This window comes from Urocitellus parryii, chromosome 2 (genome assembly GCF_045843805.1).
Source record: "Urocitellus parryii isolate mUroPar1 chromosome 2, mUroPar1.hap1, whole genome shotgun sequence".
Taxonomy (NCBI): Eukaryota; Metazoa; Chordata; class Mammalia; order Rodentia; family Sciuridae; genus Urocitellus; species Urocitellus parryii.
In genome coordinates, this window is record NC_135532.1 from 154,003,096 (window position 1) to 154,022,582 (window position 19,487).

A 19,487-nucleotide genomic window follows, 5' to 3' on the forward strand; every position below is an offset into this window, starting at 1 on the left:
TTGTATCTTAATGTTATTTCCTTAAAGGATTTGCTTTTTCTTTTATATGATATCATCTCTATTTGATTTTAATGACTTATTATCAAATCTATCATTTTGAATAGCACTATAGGCCTCACATGGATATACCTGAAACCTGAGAAACTAAAATAAACTGGTAAGAGAACATGAAAGGTTAGTAAAATTTTCTATGTTATCCTGAATTATATGCAAAAGTTAAAACATGGAAAACTATAGAGGGAATTCTGCATACCTCATGTATCATCATCTACCTACTCATATACGTACCCATCCATCCATCCATGCATGCATCCATTCGTCCTTCAGTTATCTACCCATCACCTATCTATCCACCCAAGAAACATGTGCTAGGCATGCTTTTGAATATCTGGGGCTACAGCAGTGCTATGGACTGAATGTTCATGTCCACTGAAGTCTTTATGGTGATTATGTAATAAAGGTGGAGCCTCCCTGCAAGGAATTAATGTCCCCTTAAGAGACCCCAGAGCCTTCCTTTGCTGTTGCAAGGACACAGGGAAAAGATGATCACGTATATAAGAAAGCCCTTTCCAGACCCCAAACACCAGTACCTTGATTTTGGACTTCCCAGTCTCCAGAAATGTGAGAAATGAGTTTGATTTTTAAGCTACCTTCATCTACAGTATTCAGGTACAGTAGCTCCAGCTAAGGCAAGCAACAGACCAAATAACATGCCTATCTTCAAAATGTACTTTAGCAGAGAAGATAAACAATAGGCAAGCATGGAAAGAATAATGCAACTTCAGGTAGTGACAGGTACTATGAAGCAAAAGGGGACATAGAGCAACTACAGAATATGGGGGTGCTACTGGGATACAGTAGACAGGGAAGGCCTCCTAGGAGGCAAAGCAGCAGGGCTTTGTTACTGATGGTATGAGTATAATCTGTATTCTCCAAAATGGAATATACTGGAACTTCATGGTTAACAGTGGAACACTGCACAGGAGCTATAAAACAAACTATGAGAACTAACAGCTTATAGAATAATACTGCTTGGTGCTAGTATTAATTCTAAAGAGAATTCTGCCTTAATGGATAAATGAGAGAACATGGCATTTCAATGTACAAAGAGATTTTCCCCCACTTCCCTGATCTGATAAGGCAAAACAAAAGTTAAAGAATGAATGAATCTTGAATTGAAGAAAGTGGCTTTACTGAGTGATCAAAGACGATATTAAGTCTGATTTTTCTCTTTTCCCCGAGGCTGTACTGTGAGCATTCCTTTCATAATGCAAGCTTTATAAGCAAAACGCAAAGGTGGTAAGAATAAAATACTTTTTTGGACAGGCAGTGCTCATTAAATTATATAAAGAAAAGAAAGGCACTCTGAAAAGCAAAAAGCACCATATAAACTTAAGGTATTGTTATTACGATTATTAGCCAACCCACCTGAAGATGAAGGAAGCTGATCATAGTCCTGTGATGTTCTGTTGGATTTGACAGTTTCTCCTGGTAATCTCCTTGCGGGAGGCAAAGGAACTTGGCCACTTGCTGGATCCAAAAAGGGATCTTAGAAGTAAAGATAATTTTGAAATTAGAAGGATGATCTCTATCAACTGGCTGAAGAAAAATAACCAGAAAATTTCTATAAAGACTACAGCTTATTAAAAAAAAAAAATCAGAAAACTAATCCCATGACTAATAGTAACCATTTTCTACTCTGCCTGCATATTTTCTACTTTATATATCACTTGCTCAAATATGTCATCCCATTTATTTCTGGATAATAAAGGATCAATTTTTTTTTTTACACTTTGCAGATCTCTTAGTTAATTGTAAAATTGTTGATGCAAACTGCTTCTGATTTTTAATTTCTTTTTTTTCTTTTTTTATTGTTGATTGTTCAAAACATTACATAGTTCTTGATATATCATATTTCACACTTTGATTCAAGTGGGTTATGAACTCCCATTTTTACCCTGATTTTTAATTTCTATCCCAATCTGTCCTTTACAATGAATGGAAGTTGTTCAAAAGAACAAGTGGAAGAAAATTGGGTTATAAAATTGACTTTAACAATATTTTCAAATCACTTAATCTCTCTAAGCATTAGGTAGACAAAATCTATAAAAGTGACCTGAAATTTGAGATCTGTGGGGATTAAATGAATTCACGTATGTAATTCTTCTGTACTTATTATACATATCAGGTGCTTTTATTAACAATACTATATTGGACATCCTATGCTCAAAATCAGTATTGTTAGTTGGTTCACTGAACAGTAATCCAATTGTGAAAAAACAATATGCCATTGATAACATTTTTAAATATGCATTAAGATTTGCTTTTTTTTTAAATTAAAAAACACACTGACAATCAGAGACAGGGCATCTAAATTGTGAAAAATATAAATTGTAGATTCTGTAAAGATTATTATTATTCCTTCTGACTACATTTAGTAGTTGGAATGAAAGGGAGAAAGAGATTTTCAGTACTGTTATATTAAATCATTAAAAATATAAATTTAGTTTTATATGGACTTTGATCCTTAGAACTGACTCCTATTTCCAGCAATTTTTGGCTCACTAATAATTTACCTGGCTACCACATACAACTCAGATTCCTCTTACATTATCTTTTTCTGTTGGCAGTATCTCCAAAGGGACCACAGGTTCCTCTGAGGGCAGGGATCCTGTCTTATGCATGCTGTTTAAATTATATCCCCTAACTCGGAGAGCATCTACTTGGCAAATATTTGTCTTAATATTTTCCTTTAATTACAAAAAATAAATCCACACAGATTTGGAGTTTCATAAATCAAACAGTAAAACTTGAATTGCTAACATAAAACAAAATTGTAAATATTAAGAGTAAGTTTTATTTTGTTAACTTTGAGTTTGACATTAATAATATATAGAAATATGACTATTCAAAAAGAAAATACATGCTTAGATCAGCTATCTGTATAGTAAGTTGTGACTAGACAATGTAAGTCAGGATTCAAAGCCATTAATTTATTAAAACCCTTTTTGGGATAAAAAAATTATCACTGGCTTTGCTGGGAACTTTTTGACTTTAAGAAGGTTACTTTGCTTGCTTTCATTGATTTCAAGATTAAAATAATTTCCAGATTTTGAGCTTTCAATATTGAGTCAGTGGTTCAGCCTCACTAATTCTGCCAAAACATTTTAGGAAGGAATGAGAAGATGAACTGAAATCCATGTGATAAATGTTGATATTCTGGTTGTTATAGAAACCCAAACATGGGGTTTCTGAATAAATTTGGAAATATCCCAAATATTTAGATTTAAATAGTCAATAAAATGTACTTTAAGTTCTTGTACACTCTGAATGCTGCTGATAAAACATAAGTCAGAAGAAAGATTATATTTTACAGTACTGCGTATTTCCTTACGGGTAGTTTATAATTTTATCTGATACAATTTTATGTTACATATGATGGACTTATGTTATTTCTAGTTATCTGAGACTAGTAAGTAAAATCTGGATATAATTCAGCACCACAAATAGATGATTAAAACATAGCTATACTATGCTGCTCTATTAATTTTACTTAAAATGGAACTAGATGCAAAAAAAGTTACCAAAAATAGCAAAAATACTTATGATTCAGTTCTGAATCACCACTCTGTTCTGTCTTGCTTCACACCAAGCTTGCTGTTGGTTAGGTACGGGGTAAATAGGGCTCCGGTTGGGAAGTTACAAAGCTGGAAGCATTCAGGCTTCAAGTGGAAGGACACTATATACACCACAATCACTACACTGTCTAACAGCTACTAGCTGTGCTCTGAGATAAGGACATTGTGAAAAGCAATAAAGCTTTTCCAAAACAAATTCTTCAAAAAGTAACTAAAGTCATGTCTAATATTTCAAATTTAGGATTAAAACATACAAATTAAAAGTACCATAGCCAATGTATTGTTTATATGATAATGTGTTTGATTCTCATTGTATGTATTCATTTATCAATCTATTGTAAAAAGTAAAGTTCTTCTGTTTGTGATTTTTATAGCATGGCAATACAAAATTGAAAACTTTTTATTTGGAGATTATAAAAAACTAAAGAAAAAATGGGAGAAAAAGTTTGGTAACTAAGGAAAGAGTGTGCATGAATAAAAATTATGTTGTGTAAGAATATTTAACAACATTAATGATGCTCATAACATTAAGAAGTTTGTAAGTAGAATATACAATGAAATAAATTTGATATAAATATGAACTTACACATGCATGGGCCAAAAAAAAAAAATGGAAGAAAACCTATCAATGATTCTTTGAGAGAATACAAGATGAAACTTTTTTTTTTCCTATCTGAAACACTTCCAAATATTTACTGAAGAGTAGAAAAAGAACCAAAAACTGAACAGTTAAAACAACAGAACATTCCCTTTGTGCCTGTCCATAATCTGGAAGATTTATCAGTTAACTCCCAAATTTTGAAAGAATATAACCAATGTAGAATCTAATTATTGGGAGGAACCTCATGAACCATTTAGTTAAAACAAAGTTCTTCCTCTTGCTGCCCTCACTCTTCATCTCATGTTCACAAAATCTCCAAAATGTAGTGATCTGGCCACTGAAATCCTCTATTATTTGTGAAACCACAGCCCCTGAGCTATCATAATTCTGGATAATTTAGAAGACGACTTCTTATGATGAATGAAAATTTCATTGTCAACACTTCTTACTTGTGAAGTGAAATGAAAGAAATATAATCCTTCTTTAACAACTGTAATTGCAGACAATTCTAATATATACTCAAGGTCTGGGTTAAACAGCCTTAGATCCTTCAAGGCACTATAGTTTCCAGGGGTGGTATGAATTTCCTTTGTGGTCCTGATGGCAGTTCTTTGGAAATTCTCTAGCACAGTGTTTCTAAAACATGAGCCTGCACCAGAAAATGCCAAAGGGCTTGTGAAAATACATATCGCTGGGTATTACTCCCAGAGTTTCTGATTTAGTAAAAGCCCTAAATTTTCATTTTAAAGCAATTTCCCAGGAGATGCAGATGCTGCTGATCTGGAAACCATGGTCTGAGATTTCGCCCTTCTATTCCTTTAATCTGTCAACATCTGAATGCAGTGGTCTCCACATAGGGTGAATGCCATGAAGATCTGCTCCTCTGACTTGAATTCTGTCAGTGCAAACCCCAAATGCCATGAGTTTCCCTGGGCAGCTACTTATAATAGTGCTTCATAAAAGTTACAGTTAACAATACCCCCAGATCCTTTCAGTAACTATTGCTAACGATCCAATTGTTTTTTGTATTTTACCTATGTAACTACATTTGAGTCCAAATAGAAAAACAAAACCTTCAATAAAATCAATTTTGCTTGCTTTTAGAGTTAAATTGTGACTTAAAAAAGACTAAATAAAGGACTTCCAAAAATATTCCAGAGGAGAAAGTAAAAGAGAGGGGTGTAAGGCCTTCTGAATATATTGTATACTTTACACACTGTACAAACACGGGGTAAAGGGTATGTGCAAGACTTAACAACTGGCCTTGTCTTACTCCTCAAGCACAGGGCTCTGGCATAAAGTGGCAGGAGGGGCACCTATTACAACCCACCAGCACAAAGGAATACTTTTCAATCATACAGAAGAAAGTACATACATTCTAGAAGGAGCCTGGGGTTTGGATACAGAACATTGTGAGGCTTTTGTTGAAGACTCTAGGCTTTGTTAAGGTATGACTGGCCTGTCTAGAATAGATGGCTCATATACAGCAGGGGGGCATTACTACTTTGCCAAAATAAATCTTGTATGTCTAAAATAGGAAACAGATAAAAGAAGAACCAGAGTCACTCCCCTGCGTGGCTTCCCCTCCCTGATCCTGAGGGAGTCATGAGGTGCCAATGGAGAAACAACTGGAATCAGAATTGCAAACTCTAGATAAGGCTGGAAAGCTGGACTCAAGTCCACTGTGCAGGGCATGCTAAACAAGGAAGTGAGCTCGATTAGGAGTTTAATGTATCACAAGAAAATCCAACCTCTTTTTCTAAGGCAACCATCCCATGCCTTTAATTAGGGAAAACTATTTTCTCAAGGAAACCAAATCTCAATAATTCTTAAAAACCATTTATCTTTATACTGAACCATGACTACATAGATTGAGCAGTGAAAATGACAGCAGTAAAATTTACCTAGGGTTAAAGATTGGCAATAACACCTTTGTTGACCTTTTATGATTCTAAAACTACAGACTTGAGCTTTAGTTCCACAGAGTATTTTTTCACTATGCTCAATTCTTAGGTGTGGATCTGCTGTTAAGACTCTCCCACTATATTTTTTTGTTAGTACAATTCCTTAAATATTTTGAAAAACACTCAAATGTTTATTAGCCAAAAGAAACATTTATGTTCTGTGATTCTGTGTAAAATAATAAAAATCCCCTTGGAAAAGGAGAATTGGCTTTATATTGAATAAAAATAACCATCACCGTGGAGTTCATGCAAGATATAGTACAGACTAAAAATCTGTCATGTTAATGATATAAAAGGTTGAAAAAGGAAAAGAAGTTTCAATATTTTTCTGAGAATTATGAATATCAGGATATGTTAGTATTCTTGGGAATAGATTCAGAATACTTCCATATAAGATGGGGATAAGAATATTGAAAGGCTCAAGTGATACCATCACCTTATCCCCATGTGAGCCTCACGCTGTGTTAGGCACAGCTGCTGCTGAGCTCTCAGGCAGCCGAGTAAAAGTAAAACAGGCACATATACAAATGATTTATGTAACTTTCATTTTATTAAATACAGGTGATATTTTCAATTTGAAGTATTTTGTGTATTTATTTATTTATTTTTAAATAATACTTTGGTACCAGGGATTGAATCCAGGGGCACTTAACCACTGAGCCACATCCCCAGTCCTTTTTATTTTGAGGCAGGGACTTGCTAAATTGCCTAGGGCCTCGCTAAGCTGCTAAAGCTGGCTTTGAACTTGTAATCTTCTTCCTTTAGCCTCCCAAGTTGTCACCATACCTGGCTGAAGTACTAATTTATTTTAGTGATTAATCTTGAAATGTGATTTATGAAGATTTTATATAAATGACAATGAACATTGTAATTAGAACAAAGAATTAAAATATTTAACAATTAATTCTTCTGATACAGGAAAAAGTACATTTTACTAAATAATGTAAAATGTTCTTTTCTAGTTTCTGGAAAGCTTTACATTAAAAGAAACCACATTGAACTTCATCCACTGGGGCTTAAGTCACATCCAGAAAAGGTGATTGGTATGTTGTAGGAACCTAGCCAGATTATGTAGAATTAACTTAGTTACATGAATGCTTAACTAACATTTAGAATGACAATTTAAAAAATAATTATAAAGTTCATATATTAAAATAAAAAGATTTGAATAAGTGTAAGTGAAAAAAAGCAGCAACATGTTTCAGTGTTTTACTTAACTACAGGAGTAAATGACTAACCAGTCATCCATATTTTCTGCTTGGACCAGAGTGGTTAGAACACTTGCTTTTTAGGAGCATCCACTGAATCTATAAGCTCCACGAGGACAGGAGGCATCTATCACAATGAATGACTCAATATTTACTAATAAAAAATTAAACAGAATTATTTTGGAAAAATAAACCACTTTCCAATTGAGGTATGCAAGAGTAACCAAAGAATAAACTGAGAACTTTTTAAAAACTTTCCATGATCTATCTAATTCTTATGTTTTGAATAAAATCATCACATTAAGGAATATCTTGTAAAATTTTAAAACTCCTAAGGGGGAAAAAGCATTATGCTGGGAATAGGCAGAACTTATTTTCAGCCCCTGAACATGAGCTGAATCACTAAGTCATTCTAATTTTTTTTTTGTTGTTGTTGTTTTTTGTTTGGTACTGGGGATTGAACCCAAGGGTACTTTACTCCTGAATTTTCTCCCCAGTTCTTTTTATTTTTTTTATTTTGAGACAGGGTCTCAAAAAGTTGTGGAGGCTGGTCTCAAACTTGCAATGCTCTTGCCTCAGCATTCCAAGTTGCTGGAAATACAGGCATATGCCACCATGCCATGTGTTTTGTAACCCCCAAATAAATAAAGGTATTATTTGTATTGGATAAACTCTATAGCACTATTTCTAAATTCTATGATACCTTGTTGTTCTTCCCATCTTTGTACTTTTTTTGGCATTGAATCAACCGATAAAACCATTCCATTGCTACTTTTACCACCAAGGAGTTTTTCTGCTTGGGTAGTAGACACTTAGGAATCAATAACACAATATGTATTTGATAGTATGATCTTAGAAATATTTTTGCTTTAAGTGAGAAGTTTCCTTTGGCTTTTTTCCCTCTTACCTGAAGGAAGAAGAAAAAGGTCCTGTCCTGAGGATGGCCGGCTACTGGAGCCAGGAGGTTTTGAATGCTCAATGAGACTATGCCTCGCAGGAGGTGGAGGAGGTGGGAGGGATGGGGGTAGGGCATCAAAAGCATCTTCACCTGCATTTGAAGAAAGGTCAATATCAACAGCAGAACTTCATTAATCAAAACACAGTGTCAAGCAAAAGCAAAGATTGATTTTCTCTTGCTGTTTATAAAGAACTTCACTTGCAAGGTTTATCCAGCAGTTCACCGACTTTGATAATGGGATCTAATTATTTTGTGGGAGTGTTTGGAAACAGATACACACATTCAAATACACCCATGCAAACTTTTCCAACCTCCCAGGTCTTTCTATTACAAGCAATACTGTAGGTTATAAAGCAGCTCATGATTATTTTGTAAGCTTTGTAGTGTTAGGAAAGTGGAACTTGGAACTAAAAATTATTATCAATCACACCATCAAAACAATTCTATGCAACAAAAACAATTTACAACCTTTAATTAGAAAATCATACCATGCACATAAAATTTAATGCCACAGTTTAGATTATTTCATAAAATTTGTTCCAATGGATTTTAACTAATTTCAACTAATATTCCAAATATTTGATTAACTGCTATAATATACAGAAAATGCAGCTAGAAGAGAGAATCGTAATATTTTTAATTTAACTGCTATCTCTAAAAAACAGTTAAATATGGGTCTCCCTTTTAAGGTCTGAAGGATTACTTACATCTTTTTAAGCTGTCAGTTTTAAGAAGTATAGAATATTACAATGTGGTTTTATTTCTACTTATTTTTCCCTATCACACCTTACTACTCTACTTATATTTCCCCTTATTTTGAATCTTCAAGAAAATTGAATTGTACTATACAGTGTTTCTAAAGCTACCTCAAATACTTTCTAAGATAGGGTACATATATATACATACAGCTTCCAATAATAAAATTCATAGGTATTTATGTTGAATGACTTAAACATAAAGACATATTTTTTTAAAAGTTTTACCATTCACTGAGTCTGCCTTGAAAAATTATTCAGAATATTTTCTTAGATCATCAAAAATGGGCACAGTGGCACATGCCAGCAACTTGGGAGGCTGAGGCAGAAGAATCACAAGTTCAAAGCCAGCCTCAGCAACTGAATGAGGCCTTAAGCAAAATAAAGAAATAAAAAGGACTAGAAATGTGGCTTAGTGGTTAATCGCACCTGGGCTCAATCCCTAGTACCAAATAAATAAATTTATTTAAAGGTATGGGAGACACAGCATTGTTACTGCAATCTTTAGCAGTGACACCGTCATATTCAAATTCTTTTTCAACTACTAAATACAACATACCATACTAGGCAAACTGAGTGATATGAAGATCAAAAGTATAAGCCTCTTGTCTCAAGGAGTTTAGATTCCACAAAAGGAGGTAAAAAATGTTCAAAATGATTCACAGGTAAAAATGGTTTGTCCCGTAAGAGAGATACATGTACTAGAAGAAAGGAGAGAAAAATGTAGACTAGTGGCACTCAGTGAAGTGCTGAAGAACAGGAAACATGCAATATCAGAGGGCTCAAAAACATTTATTCATGAAATTCAAAGATGGGGTCTTCTAAGCAGAGTGAATAATAGGAACAAAGAATGAAAATCCCAACAAAACTAGAGGGAGGCTGAGGTCAAAAGACAGGTCGCAGCACCTGCGTTCTCTAATAAGGCAGTAATTGTCCTCATATGGCTATTTAATTTTAAATTAACAAAATTCAGTTACACAATCTCTCAAATATGCTCATATATAGACCCCTTAAATCTCCACAGAAAGTTCTACTGGACAGTGCTGATCTAGGTCATGAAGACTGGGGTCAAGTGTCAAAAACAGTGTAGAGGAAGAAGTAGAAGGAAGAAAAAAAAAAGATAAAAAAGTTAGGAGGCTCTAGTAATGACTATGGGTGAGAATGAAGCCCTGAACTACAGAGGGAACAGGAATAAAAGACATTTCCACTGTTTGAAAACACTGTTTAATGACATTCCAGAGAAAAGAGAAGGTTCCTTTCATATTTCTGGTGGCCTAACAGTCATTTCAGAGAATCTTATTATTTTTTATGTTATGGTGAAACTTGTTATTTTGAATCTGTAATGTCATCCTCTAAAATTAGGGTGAAAAATCTTCCTCTAATTAAAGAAATTACTGCTAATTTCAACATACACACACACCTTGGTGCACCTCCACCTATATTCACACAGATACACTCTAGTGTGTTTCCTTATAATTTGACACAAAGAAATTAAAATTCCTTATGTTGTAGTTGTAATAGTTAGAATAAAACAGATTTATTCTTAGTTTTCTACAAATACATAATTTTCCATAATTTTATTAGTGTAAGTGGGACTGATCATTTCATACTAAAATAAAGATAAGTACACTTGAAGAAAATATCAACATTTCAAATCATCACTTAAAAGTACTAGAACACAAGGACATAAAGGGCAAATAATGCTCTTTTGTTTTTAGCCTGTATTTAGGAAAAAGACCTCGAGATAAAACACTGTTCATGGCCAGCTCTTATATCATCTCTTTCCTTTTTTTTTTTTTAAGTTTTAAAAGAACTACATAGTAGGATCTAGTTCTGAAAAAATCCAGACTTATTGCTTTGCTCTGATTACAAAAGTGATGCATTATTATAGAAAATTCACGTACAAAAAAATTTAAATGTTATCACCTGGAATTTCACAATTTAACTTAAAACCATCTTCTATTCTATTACTTTACTCATCTGAATGAAGTAATGGTCACATGAACTTGGGAGCTACCATCACTTAGAGAACCCATTCTGGCTAATTTCAGGCTAGTTCACAACCCAATGAGTCTGCATTAGGTTCAACTCTGAATTCTAATAATGCAGAGATGGGGAGAAAAGGTGGGAGGGGTCGTTTAAAATGTTTTTAAAGTTTCAACCTAATGGAGGGATGAGAAGATCATAATCAGAGGGCGTCCTGTTGAGTGAAGAACCATGCTTTGGATTGTCCCGAGTTGGAGGCCTGGCAGGTGGTAATGGCACTGGATCAGAGGCTGACTCAAAAACATCTCCTAGAGGATAACACAAAACCTTAATGTATTTTCAGTACAGTAAGGGAATGGAATTTTGCCTTTAAATTCTGACTATTAAGGTATAGATTGCAAAGTAGAATGTATTCTATACATACCCTTTAAATATATGCCTAAGTCAGGGATGTTTGATTTCTTCACCTCTGAAGATGTACCATGTGTTCCATTCAGGATACAATGGCCATTATCACAAGACCTAAAGCAGAGATAGGAGGACAAAATTATATAAGGATTTCAGAGTTCCTTTAAAAATCACTGGGGTCTGGTAGAGGGAACTAGTACTCCTGTTCATATAAAGTTTGAAACTAAATATATTGTCTTTTCTGGAAAAAGCATCAATGTTGGTATATACAGCCCACAAAAGAAGGACAATTATTAAACTTGCAGTAATTCCATTAAAATTCCAAATGTATATTCAAAGACCTAAAGCCTAATACTACTTCACTACTGTTGTGAACACAGCTCTGGCTCTCTGTTGCTGTGGAAAAATGACTTAAGTGTTGAGTACACAGCAAATAATTTTAATCTGAGTGTACGTAAAAGTTAATAATCACTACAAAAGATTGTCTGTGGTTGGTATTGATACTTTTGAAATCATACTAAGAACACAATGGGTAAAACTGAGCCATGGGAAGACAATAGTGAATAGAGAAGGAGGGCCTTTTGTCTTCAGCATCTAGCTGTGTAACAATCTACTAACAAAGAGCTACAGAAAGCAAAGTTTACATTTTACTTTCCATTGAATTACTCTGAATTCTTAGAGCAAAGTAAAAGTACATACATAATGGAGGAGATAGTGGGTATTTGAATAGATATTGCAAGAGTGCTTCATCTGAAATTCATTTCTATTCTCTCTGGTGGCCACTTCTCTTTAAGGAGCCAGATATGGTTCATTTAAAAATAGTTATCATGTATTGAATCTTCATAATAATGATGGATTTTTACTGAAACTGAACTGAATTATTCATTTACTGTTTCACTTTTTCCACATATTGACAATTTTCTTCTCCTGATGTTCCAAAGGTGGGAAACACAGAGGGAGAGGAAGTGTTAAGTTTAAAGAGTGCTTTGGAGAGGACATAAGAAGAGGCTTCATCTATCAGCTTTCAAGAAGAAATTAGATAAAGAATTCACTCCAATTAAGTTTAGGAATTATCAGCATTTATTACTTCTCTACAACAAAAGAAAGATGGTAATGATGGTTATAATTCAAATTTATTTTCATGATTTGGGAGGCCTGCCACCAAAATATCATCCACTATGATGTGACAATTAAAATTTAACATCTTAAAATTATACTCCTCACTACTCCAGCAATGAAAAAAAAATAAGACTCCCAAGAAGAACAAAAAAGTTTATCCTATTTCAGTTTTTAAAAAATTACTGCTCATTTGTAAGAGCTAAAGGAACTGAAAATTGTGACAATTTATATGTGATGAGAAGGAATAACTTTTTTCTCTATCAGCAGACACTTGGTCCTTTTGATATAACAAATCGCCTCCCAGCTATTTCTTTGTCTTCTCAATGATTATTATTTTTTTCAACAACTGTCTTAAACACTAGCAATTAGCAAGAAGTACACTGATTCTTGCTTTGAAAAATGAAGCCCTGGAATGCAGAGTGTTACTAAGCCTGGTTAATAATTCTGCAGAGTGCTGATAATTCTAACCAGCATCACTTAAGACAGAACTTTGGTTAATGAAGATTTGCTTCTCTTACCCTTTTATTTCATTATCTATTTCAGTGAGATATTTGAAGAAAGGCATTAAAACACTGCTAAGTCTTTCCATCTGAAAAGAAGGAAATACTCCACTCATACATGCTTTCAGAGGATTGGCTTGACCTCAAAGGAAATGACACACTAAGTGATGATGGCCCAGAGGGCTAGTGTCCAACTGCTCTCCCACCCTGTCAAGTCAGGAGATACCAGCAGCATCTGAGCTCTATTCTGTGTGCCCAGCAGTTTCAGAAATGGTCCACATGGGAAACTGGAGCTTAGAGAGGTCATTTTGAAGATGAGATTGGATCACTGATTATCTTATATGTGTCAGTTAGATATAAAGTACAGAAATATTACTAGGTTATAGCTTAATGATTCAATTATATACATGTGAAATAATGCTTCTAGATAAATGATATTTCTATACACAGCACCCATTACTGATAATTCTCAAAGTGACTGCTACTTCAAACACCTAGGATATTCCTAGTATAGCAAGAATAATGAACAATGGAAAGAAGAAACAACAAAACCACTATTGCTTATATTCTTATTTGATCAAAGGGAAGGTAAAATAGAATTTGGTTAAAAAATGAAAACAGTTAAGTAAAACAATTTTAGTTTTTTTTTCACTTCTACAAGATGTGAGTAGAAGTTGTAGTTGTAAAGGGAAACGAATATGAATCATACTGGTCTTCACATCATGAAGAAAAATACTAAGGAAGGTTGGTATAACACCTTAGAGTTAGTTTCTAAGCGCTAATTTTTTTTATGATATATGTGCTTGGAACTGATAACATATATTAAAACAGCTTATTCAAAATGCATGAATTAATCATTATATATAATATATAACCACATCTAATTAGTTTTTAGAGGGCAACAAAACATTCCATTACATTTAGTTTTCTCCTTAAAAGCAATACAAAAAATACTATATAGAAAGAGGAAGCTTTGAGCAGGAAATCAGGAATTTTTAACCCCAAATATCTGATTCAACTATATAAAAACAAACCCCACAAATGATAATGCTTATGCAGAAGTTAGATGATGCAAAGCTTCCCATATGCTTACCGAATGGAAGGTTTTACATTATGACAATGAGATGGTTGTGAATTTGGGGGAACAGGATGGGATGAAGGAATCTTGTATTCATCGTCATCTTCCTCTCCTAGTTCTCTTGTTTTCTCTGTAAGAGAATTTGCTAACGGACCAGTACACCTACCAAGGGGGGAAAAAATGAACCTAGTTTAAGCACAATACATGTTTGAAACAAGAGAGTCTGATATGATATATCAAATCAAAGAAGCTACTAGGTCACTTACATTCATTTTTCAATTACAGGGTAACATCAGGGGAGTTGTTCATATACTAAATACAAATGGAAAGGACTTTCAACAGTTGGTTAAGACTTTCTTGACAAGATTATAAAATTCTCAGACTTAATAATTTTAAATGGCACATGAGAAAAAAACAATAATCTATCAAATAAAAGAAAAGATCTTGGAGTTAGAAGAGAAAACACACACAATATTCAAACCAAAGCTATTAAAATATTAACATTTTTTCCTAGTTTAACTTAAATGATTAAACTAAGATGACAAAAATATGCATGTCATAGTTTTTTTATATATTAATGTAGTCTCCACAGAAGAGTCAAACTTTTTGTCTCTTGCGAATATTACCTATAGTTGAAGAAAATCCTTTAGTTCAATGAAACTAAACTGCAAGGTGAAGTGATAATCCAAGTTATTAGTTTTATTTAAACTACCACCAACAACTAAGAACTGAAAATGAATGGGATAATTAGAACCAGATAAGAGAACTTGTTATGGCTCTGAAACACATTATTAGCTTAATTTCCTGGGCTAAATAAAAGAGAATTAAAGTCATTAAAATAAGTACCTAATACTAAAATTTCAAGAATTTTACTTATCCATTTGGGTAAACAAAATAAAACAAATGCAAAAAACAAAAAGTATTATTTTTCATAATTGTTGCTAACGGAATTTAATTTAACCCATTTTGGTTCCATGGAAAAAATACTTGAGGGAGAAAAGCACAAAACCAACCTTGCCAATTGCAAGACAATGGAAATACATATGGATACAAAACTTTTTTGTTGATCATCATGGACATCATGATGAAATCTCTTCCAAGAAAGAGAGGAAGGAGAAGAAGGAGGGAAAGAAAGCTAAAGAAAGAATGAACCAAAATATTCCCAAATAAGAGACCGCAATTTTGTAGCACCTTCTGTAGAGGGAGCAAGAGGCCTTTGGTATACAAAACTATCAAGCCTAAAATGGATTTTTCATTTTGATTTCCTCTTACCCCTAGGTTAACTATCCCTTGTCTGAAATGCCCAGAAACAGAAGTATTCTAAGAATTAAAAAAAAGTTTTTTGAAATATTTGCAAAAACTTTGGAAGCTGAACATTCCTAACATATGCACAAAAAGTTGTGCACATTGGAGAATTTCAGATTTTCTCTTTAGTGGTAGTTAGAATAGAAAAACAATTTGGTGGGGAGTGGGTGGTTCTTTCTGCCCATTACAGGAAGATATTTTGAAAGACCTAAAGGTTTCAAGTTTCAACCATATAGTTAAATCTCTATGAAGTTCAAAGAAAAATCTTTCCTAAGATTTTTCAAAAGTTTATTTTTACCCCTTTGAAGAATTTTTCAATATGATATTTGCATTTTCGTTTGTTAGAGCTATGTTAGAATTCAAATGACAGTAATTGGAGAGATGAAAGTACAGTGTTACAGTGTTGGAAGGTCTGCTGTCACAGCCCAGAGCACATACTAAGAACCTCAAGAATCAGCTAAGGGTTACACCGACTATGATTTACTTCCAAGGTTAAACCTTGAAGGTAGGTAGGTACGTGGGCTATAGAATAGTAATGGCATTAGAGCAGGGTTTTAAAACTTTACTTTTACATAAGCACTTGTGCACACAGACATCAATTTAGCTGTCTCAGGTACCAGAACAGGTTCTATTACAAAATGAAATGAGTACTATGTAATCTTTTCCATGTCCTCACATACTTTCATTCATAATGGATCATTTTTTTCCCTATGGTACAAAAGCATGTACTGCACAAAGAAAAAGGAAATATTTTGACCAACTATTCAACAACCACATCAATGTCAGTAATGTTCTAATATCTGTAGGTTACTTCCAAAGATTCAATAGCTTACAAAGAAGCATTTCATTGTGAGTCAATGGACAATTTTTAAAATAACACCTGTTTTGGCTAATGTTATATGTTATCTTTAATGACAAAGAATTCTGTGTATGTAAATTTCATCTACTCTTTTTTTGTGCTGCAAATCAATTGATTAAGCATTTCTGGAAAAAAAAAACTCATCTAATATTCTACTGAATAATAACAACTTACTAGTAAAACTTCCTAGTTATGGATTGATAACTTAAATATGGATTTTGGTGAATTATATTTAGAAATGTAAAAAACATGTCAAGTGGAACTTGTACCTAAATATGACAAAATGTTTTTTTCTCATTTATTACCATTTTAATAAAGTTTTAAAGTTTCAGATTTTTCTGTTCAATATGAAATCATCCTACAACTATAATACTCTGCTTGAATCAAAAACAAGCCAATTAATTAGAATATCAATCCAGCACACTTTTTCATTACTTTAAATTTTTTTAAAGAATGTTCTGGAACTGGGGTTGTGGTTCAGTGTTAGAGTGCTTGCCTAGCACATGGGAGAGGCACTGGGTTCAATCCTCAACACCACACAAAAAAATAAAATAAAGGTATAAAATATATTTAAAAAATGTTCTGAAAGGAAAAAATGAAAGCAGTTTCTATTGCAAATGGAAATAGAAGACAAAGGTAAAAAGTGTAAAGAACTTTGTTTCTCTGAAATATCAAACATAAAGTCCATGTAAAAACTTTATTTGTGGGCTAGGATTGTGGCTCAGTGTTACAGTGCTTGCTTAATGTGTGTGAGGCATTGGGTTAGATTCTCAGCACCAAATAAAAAAATGAAATTAAGAAAACTACCCTATTTGTAATTGCAGGTGGAACTTTTTCCCCCTTCAATAACTCAAAAAAGTAGGCTCAATTTTTCTTGCAAATAAATAATTGGTAAAACAATTAGATTTATAATTATTCACTATTTCCTCATATATATATTTCTTTGGCAGGATAAAAGAATTCTAGCTTATGGAACATAGAAAAATTTCAGTTTTTGATTTAGTTAATGAAAAATTTTAAGGACAAATCAAATTTGGCTGGTTCCAACTTAAAGGGACCAACTAAAGCATGCTGCCATTTACATCTGTTATTGCACTAATTTTATATTATCGTCATACATTGCTCCTGTGTTCTGTTATGGTTGCTCTCATTCCTGAGTTAAGATTCTGGAAACGCATAGGGACATACTCTCTAAAACATGCAAAACCATCTTCCCTGCAACCTGTACATTTATTGAATTCATCATTGCGTATTAGTTATTGAAGCCTTCTCTTAACATGTTCATTGTCTACATATGCACATTGGAATACACCAAGAAACATGAATGCTCAGGAGATATTTTATAATGTTGTACTTAATCAGAAACTTTTACATTTCAAAACTAAAGACTCACAAATGCATTCCTCCAGGGCATTTTATACTCATTTTCATATTCCTGGGTTGAAGCATATAATCTGAGGGGTCAACTTCTCTATCAGCTTTAATCCTTGTAATTTATATCTTGAACATTACCCTTACCAAGTAGTTTTCTTTCCTAAATTGAGTAATTTCTGACACTTCAATTACTCCTTAGCTTTCCCAGAAAAATAAATAAGCATAGACATCCATTTTATTATGTATATGTGAAATCATTGACCCTTAAATTCAATGATTTCTTTAAACCTCAATTAATCTTTCCACAATGTGTATTTAATACATGACTATTCATTGATGCTGTGTTTTCTAAAGACTAAACTATGTTACTCTTATATTTCTGTCTTGAATTACAAAACATTTTAGGGCCTTTGGGTCCACTAAAGATTTGAATGGTATGCTTGTACCTGAACACTTACAAGCTTTTTAGACAAAAATAATGAATGGCTAATAGAGAAATGAGCAAGCCAGTAAGCAATAAAAGATCAATCATTTGTAGAAACATTTTGCAGTTCAGAAATTGTGATACTGTTTTGCTTGTTTTCTACACATATAAATCTCTTTTCATTTAATAATATTTAAAAGTAAAGTAATAAATTATTTTTTAATTAAAACAGAATCTTGAGAACTTGTCATAAACATTATTCTACATTTCTTGTGCTACAGTATTTCAAACCAAACAAGGAACATACCTAACTCAGAAAGATCATAACCCAGAGAAGAGGGAAAACAAAAGACAGCAATAACAGAAATGATTATTGCATGATTGCCACATATAAATCATTTCCCCAAAAATATTAAAATGAGTTAAATATATATGCTATGTTTGAAGGTTCTTTCATGATATTGAGAAAAGTCAGTGTGATATACAATTAAGCTTTCAGATAAGCTTTAATTATAAGCAATTTAACTGACTAGAAACTAGAAAAACAGATCTGAAGTCACTTTGAACTTGTGTTCTGTCCTGTGTCAACACCTGACATGAATACTCTGGCAGCTGGCTCCCTTGCTTTTTAGGTGTTTCTATTTAAATGTTACCTTTTCAGAAGGGTTTTTTCTTAGGACCTCACTGAGAGTAAGAACTCTGTCATTATTTACCTTTCTGGGCTTATTTTTCCTCCTAAGAGTCACTAGCTGACAAGATACAATATAGTTATTTGTTTACTTTCTGTTCTCCTTAATAAGACCATAAATTCCAAAGAGGATTTTATTTTATCTGGTTCTTGCTGAATCTCCAACTGCTTGCTGAACAGCAATGAGATGAAAATGGAATATTGACACAAAATGTGGATTCTGTATTCATGGATCCTAAAACATCAGTACCTTATCTGTTTATAAAAAATCATAACAATAATCAATAATAACATCTCTTTTTTTTAAAAAAAAACATAAGCCAAATATAATACTGATTCATAGATATTTGAAAACCTATGATAATCATTCCAGAATATGAAAGGTCCACACTTCTAAATGACAAGATACAAGAAAAATAATTCTTATAAAGAAATTATATTCCTTAGCACTCTAGAACATTATCTTATCTAGAAGTAAAAACTCTACTATTACTTTAATAATATCTGTTAATCTGCCAATAAATAATGCCCAGAGTTTCATTTAGTTTAATTTAAATAATCAAATATTTCAACATAAACATAAGTTAGTAAATACATAATATGAAAAGCAAAGTAAAAATAA

The 19,487-nt window shown here is 33.0% G+C and overlaps 1 protein-coding gene across 4 annotated transcripts in view; it reads right to left on the minus strand.

Annotated features, from left to right (window-relative positions):
- The window catches only part of Cblb (Cbl proto-oncogene B), a 196,875-nt gene that overhangs the window by 14,645 nt on the left and 162,743 nt on the right, over positions 1–19,487 (minus strand). For 3 of the 4 annotated variants that reach the window (XM_026406444.2, XM_026406446.2, XM_026406443.2), the window contains 5 exons: positions 14,231–14,377; positions 11,535–11,632; positions 11,287–11,418; positions 8,319–8,459; positions 1,429–1,548 (listed from right to left, as the gene is read on the minus strand). In XM_026406444.2, the coding sequence (XP_026262229.1) occupies positions 1,429–1,548; positions 8,319–8,459; positions 11,287–11,418; positions 11,535–11,632; positions 14,231–14,377 (638 nt within the window). The remainder of the gene's footprint in view (positions 1–1,428; positions 1,549–8,318; positions 8,460–11,286; positions 11,419–11,534; positions 11,633–14,230; positions 14,378–19,487) is intronic. The other variant, XM_026406445.2, reaches the window with a different exon arrangement.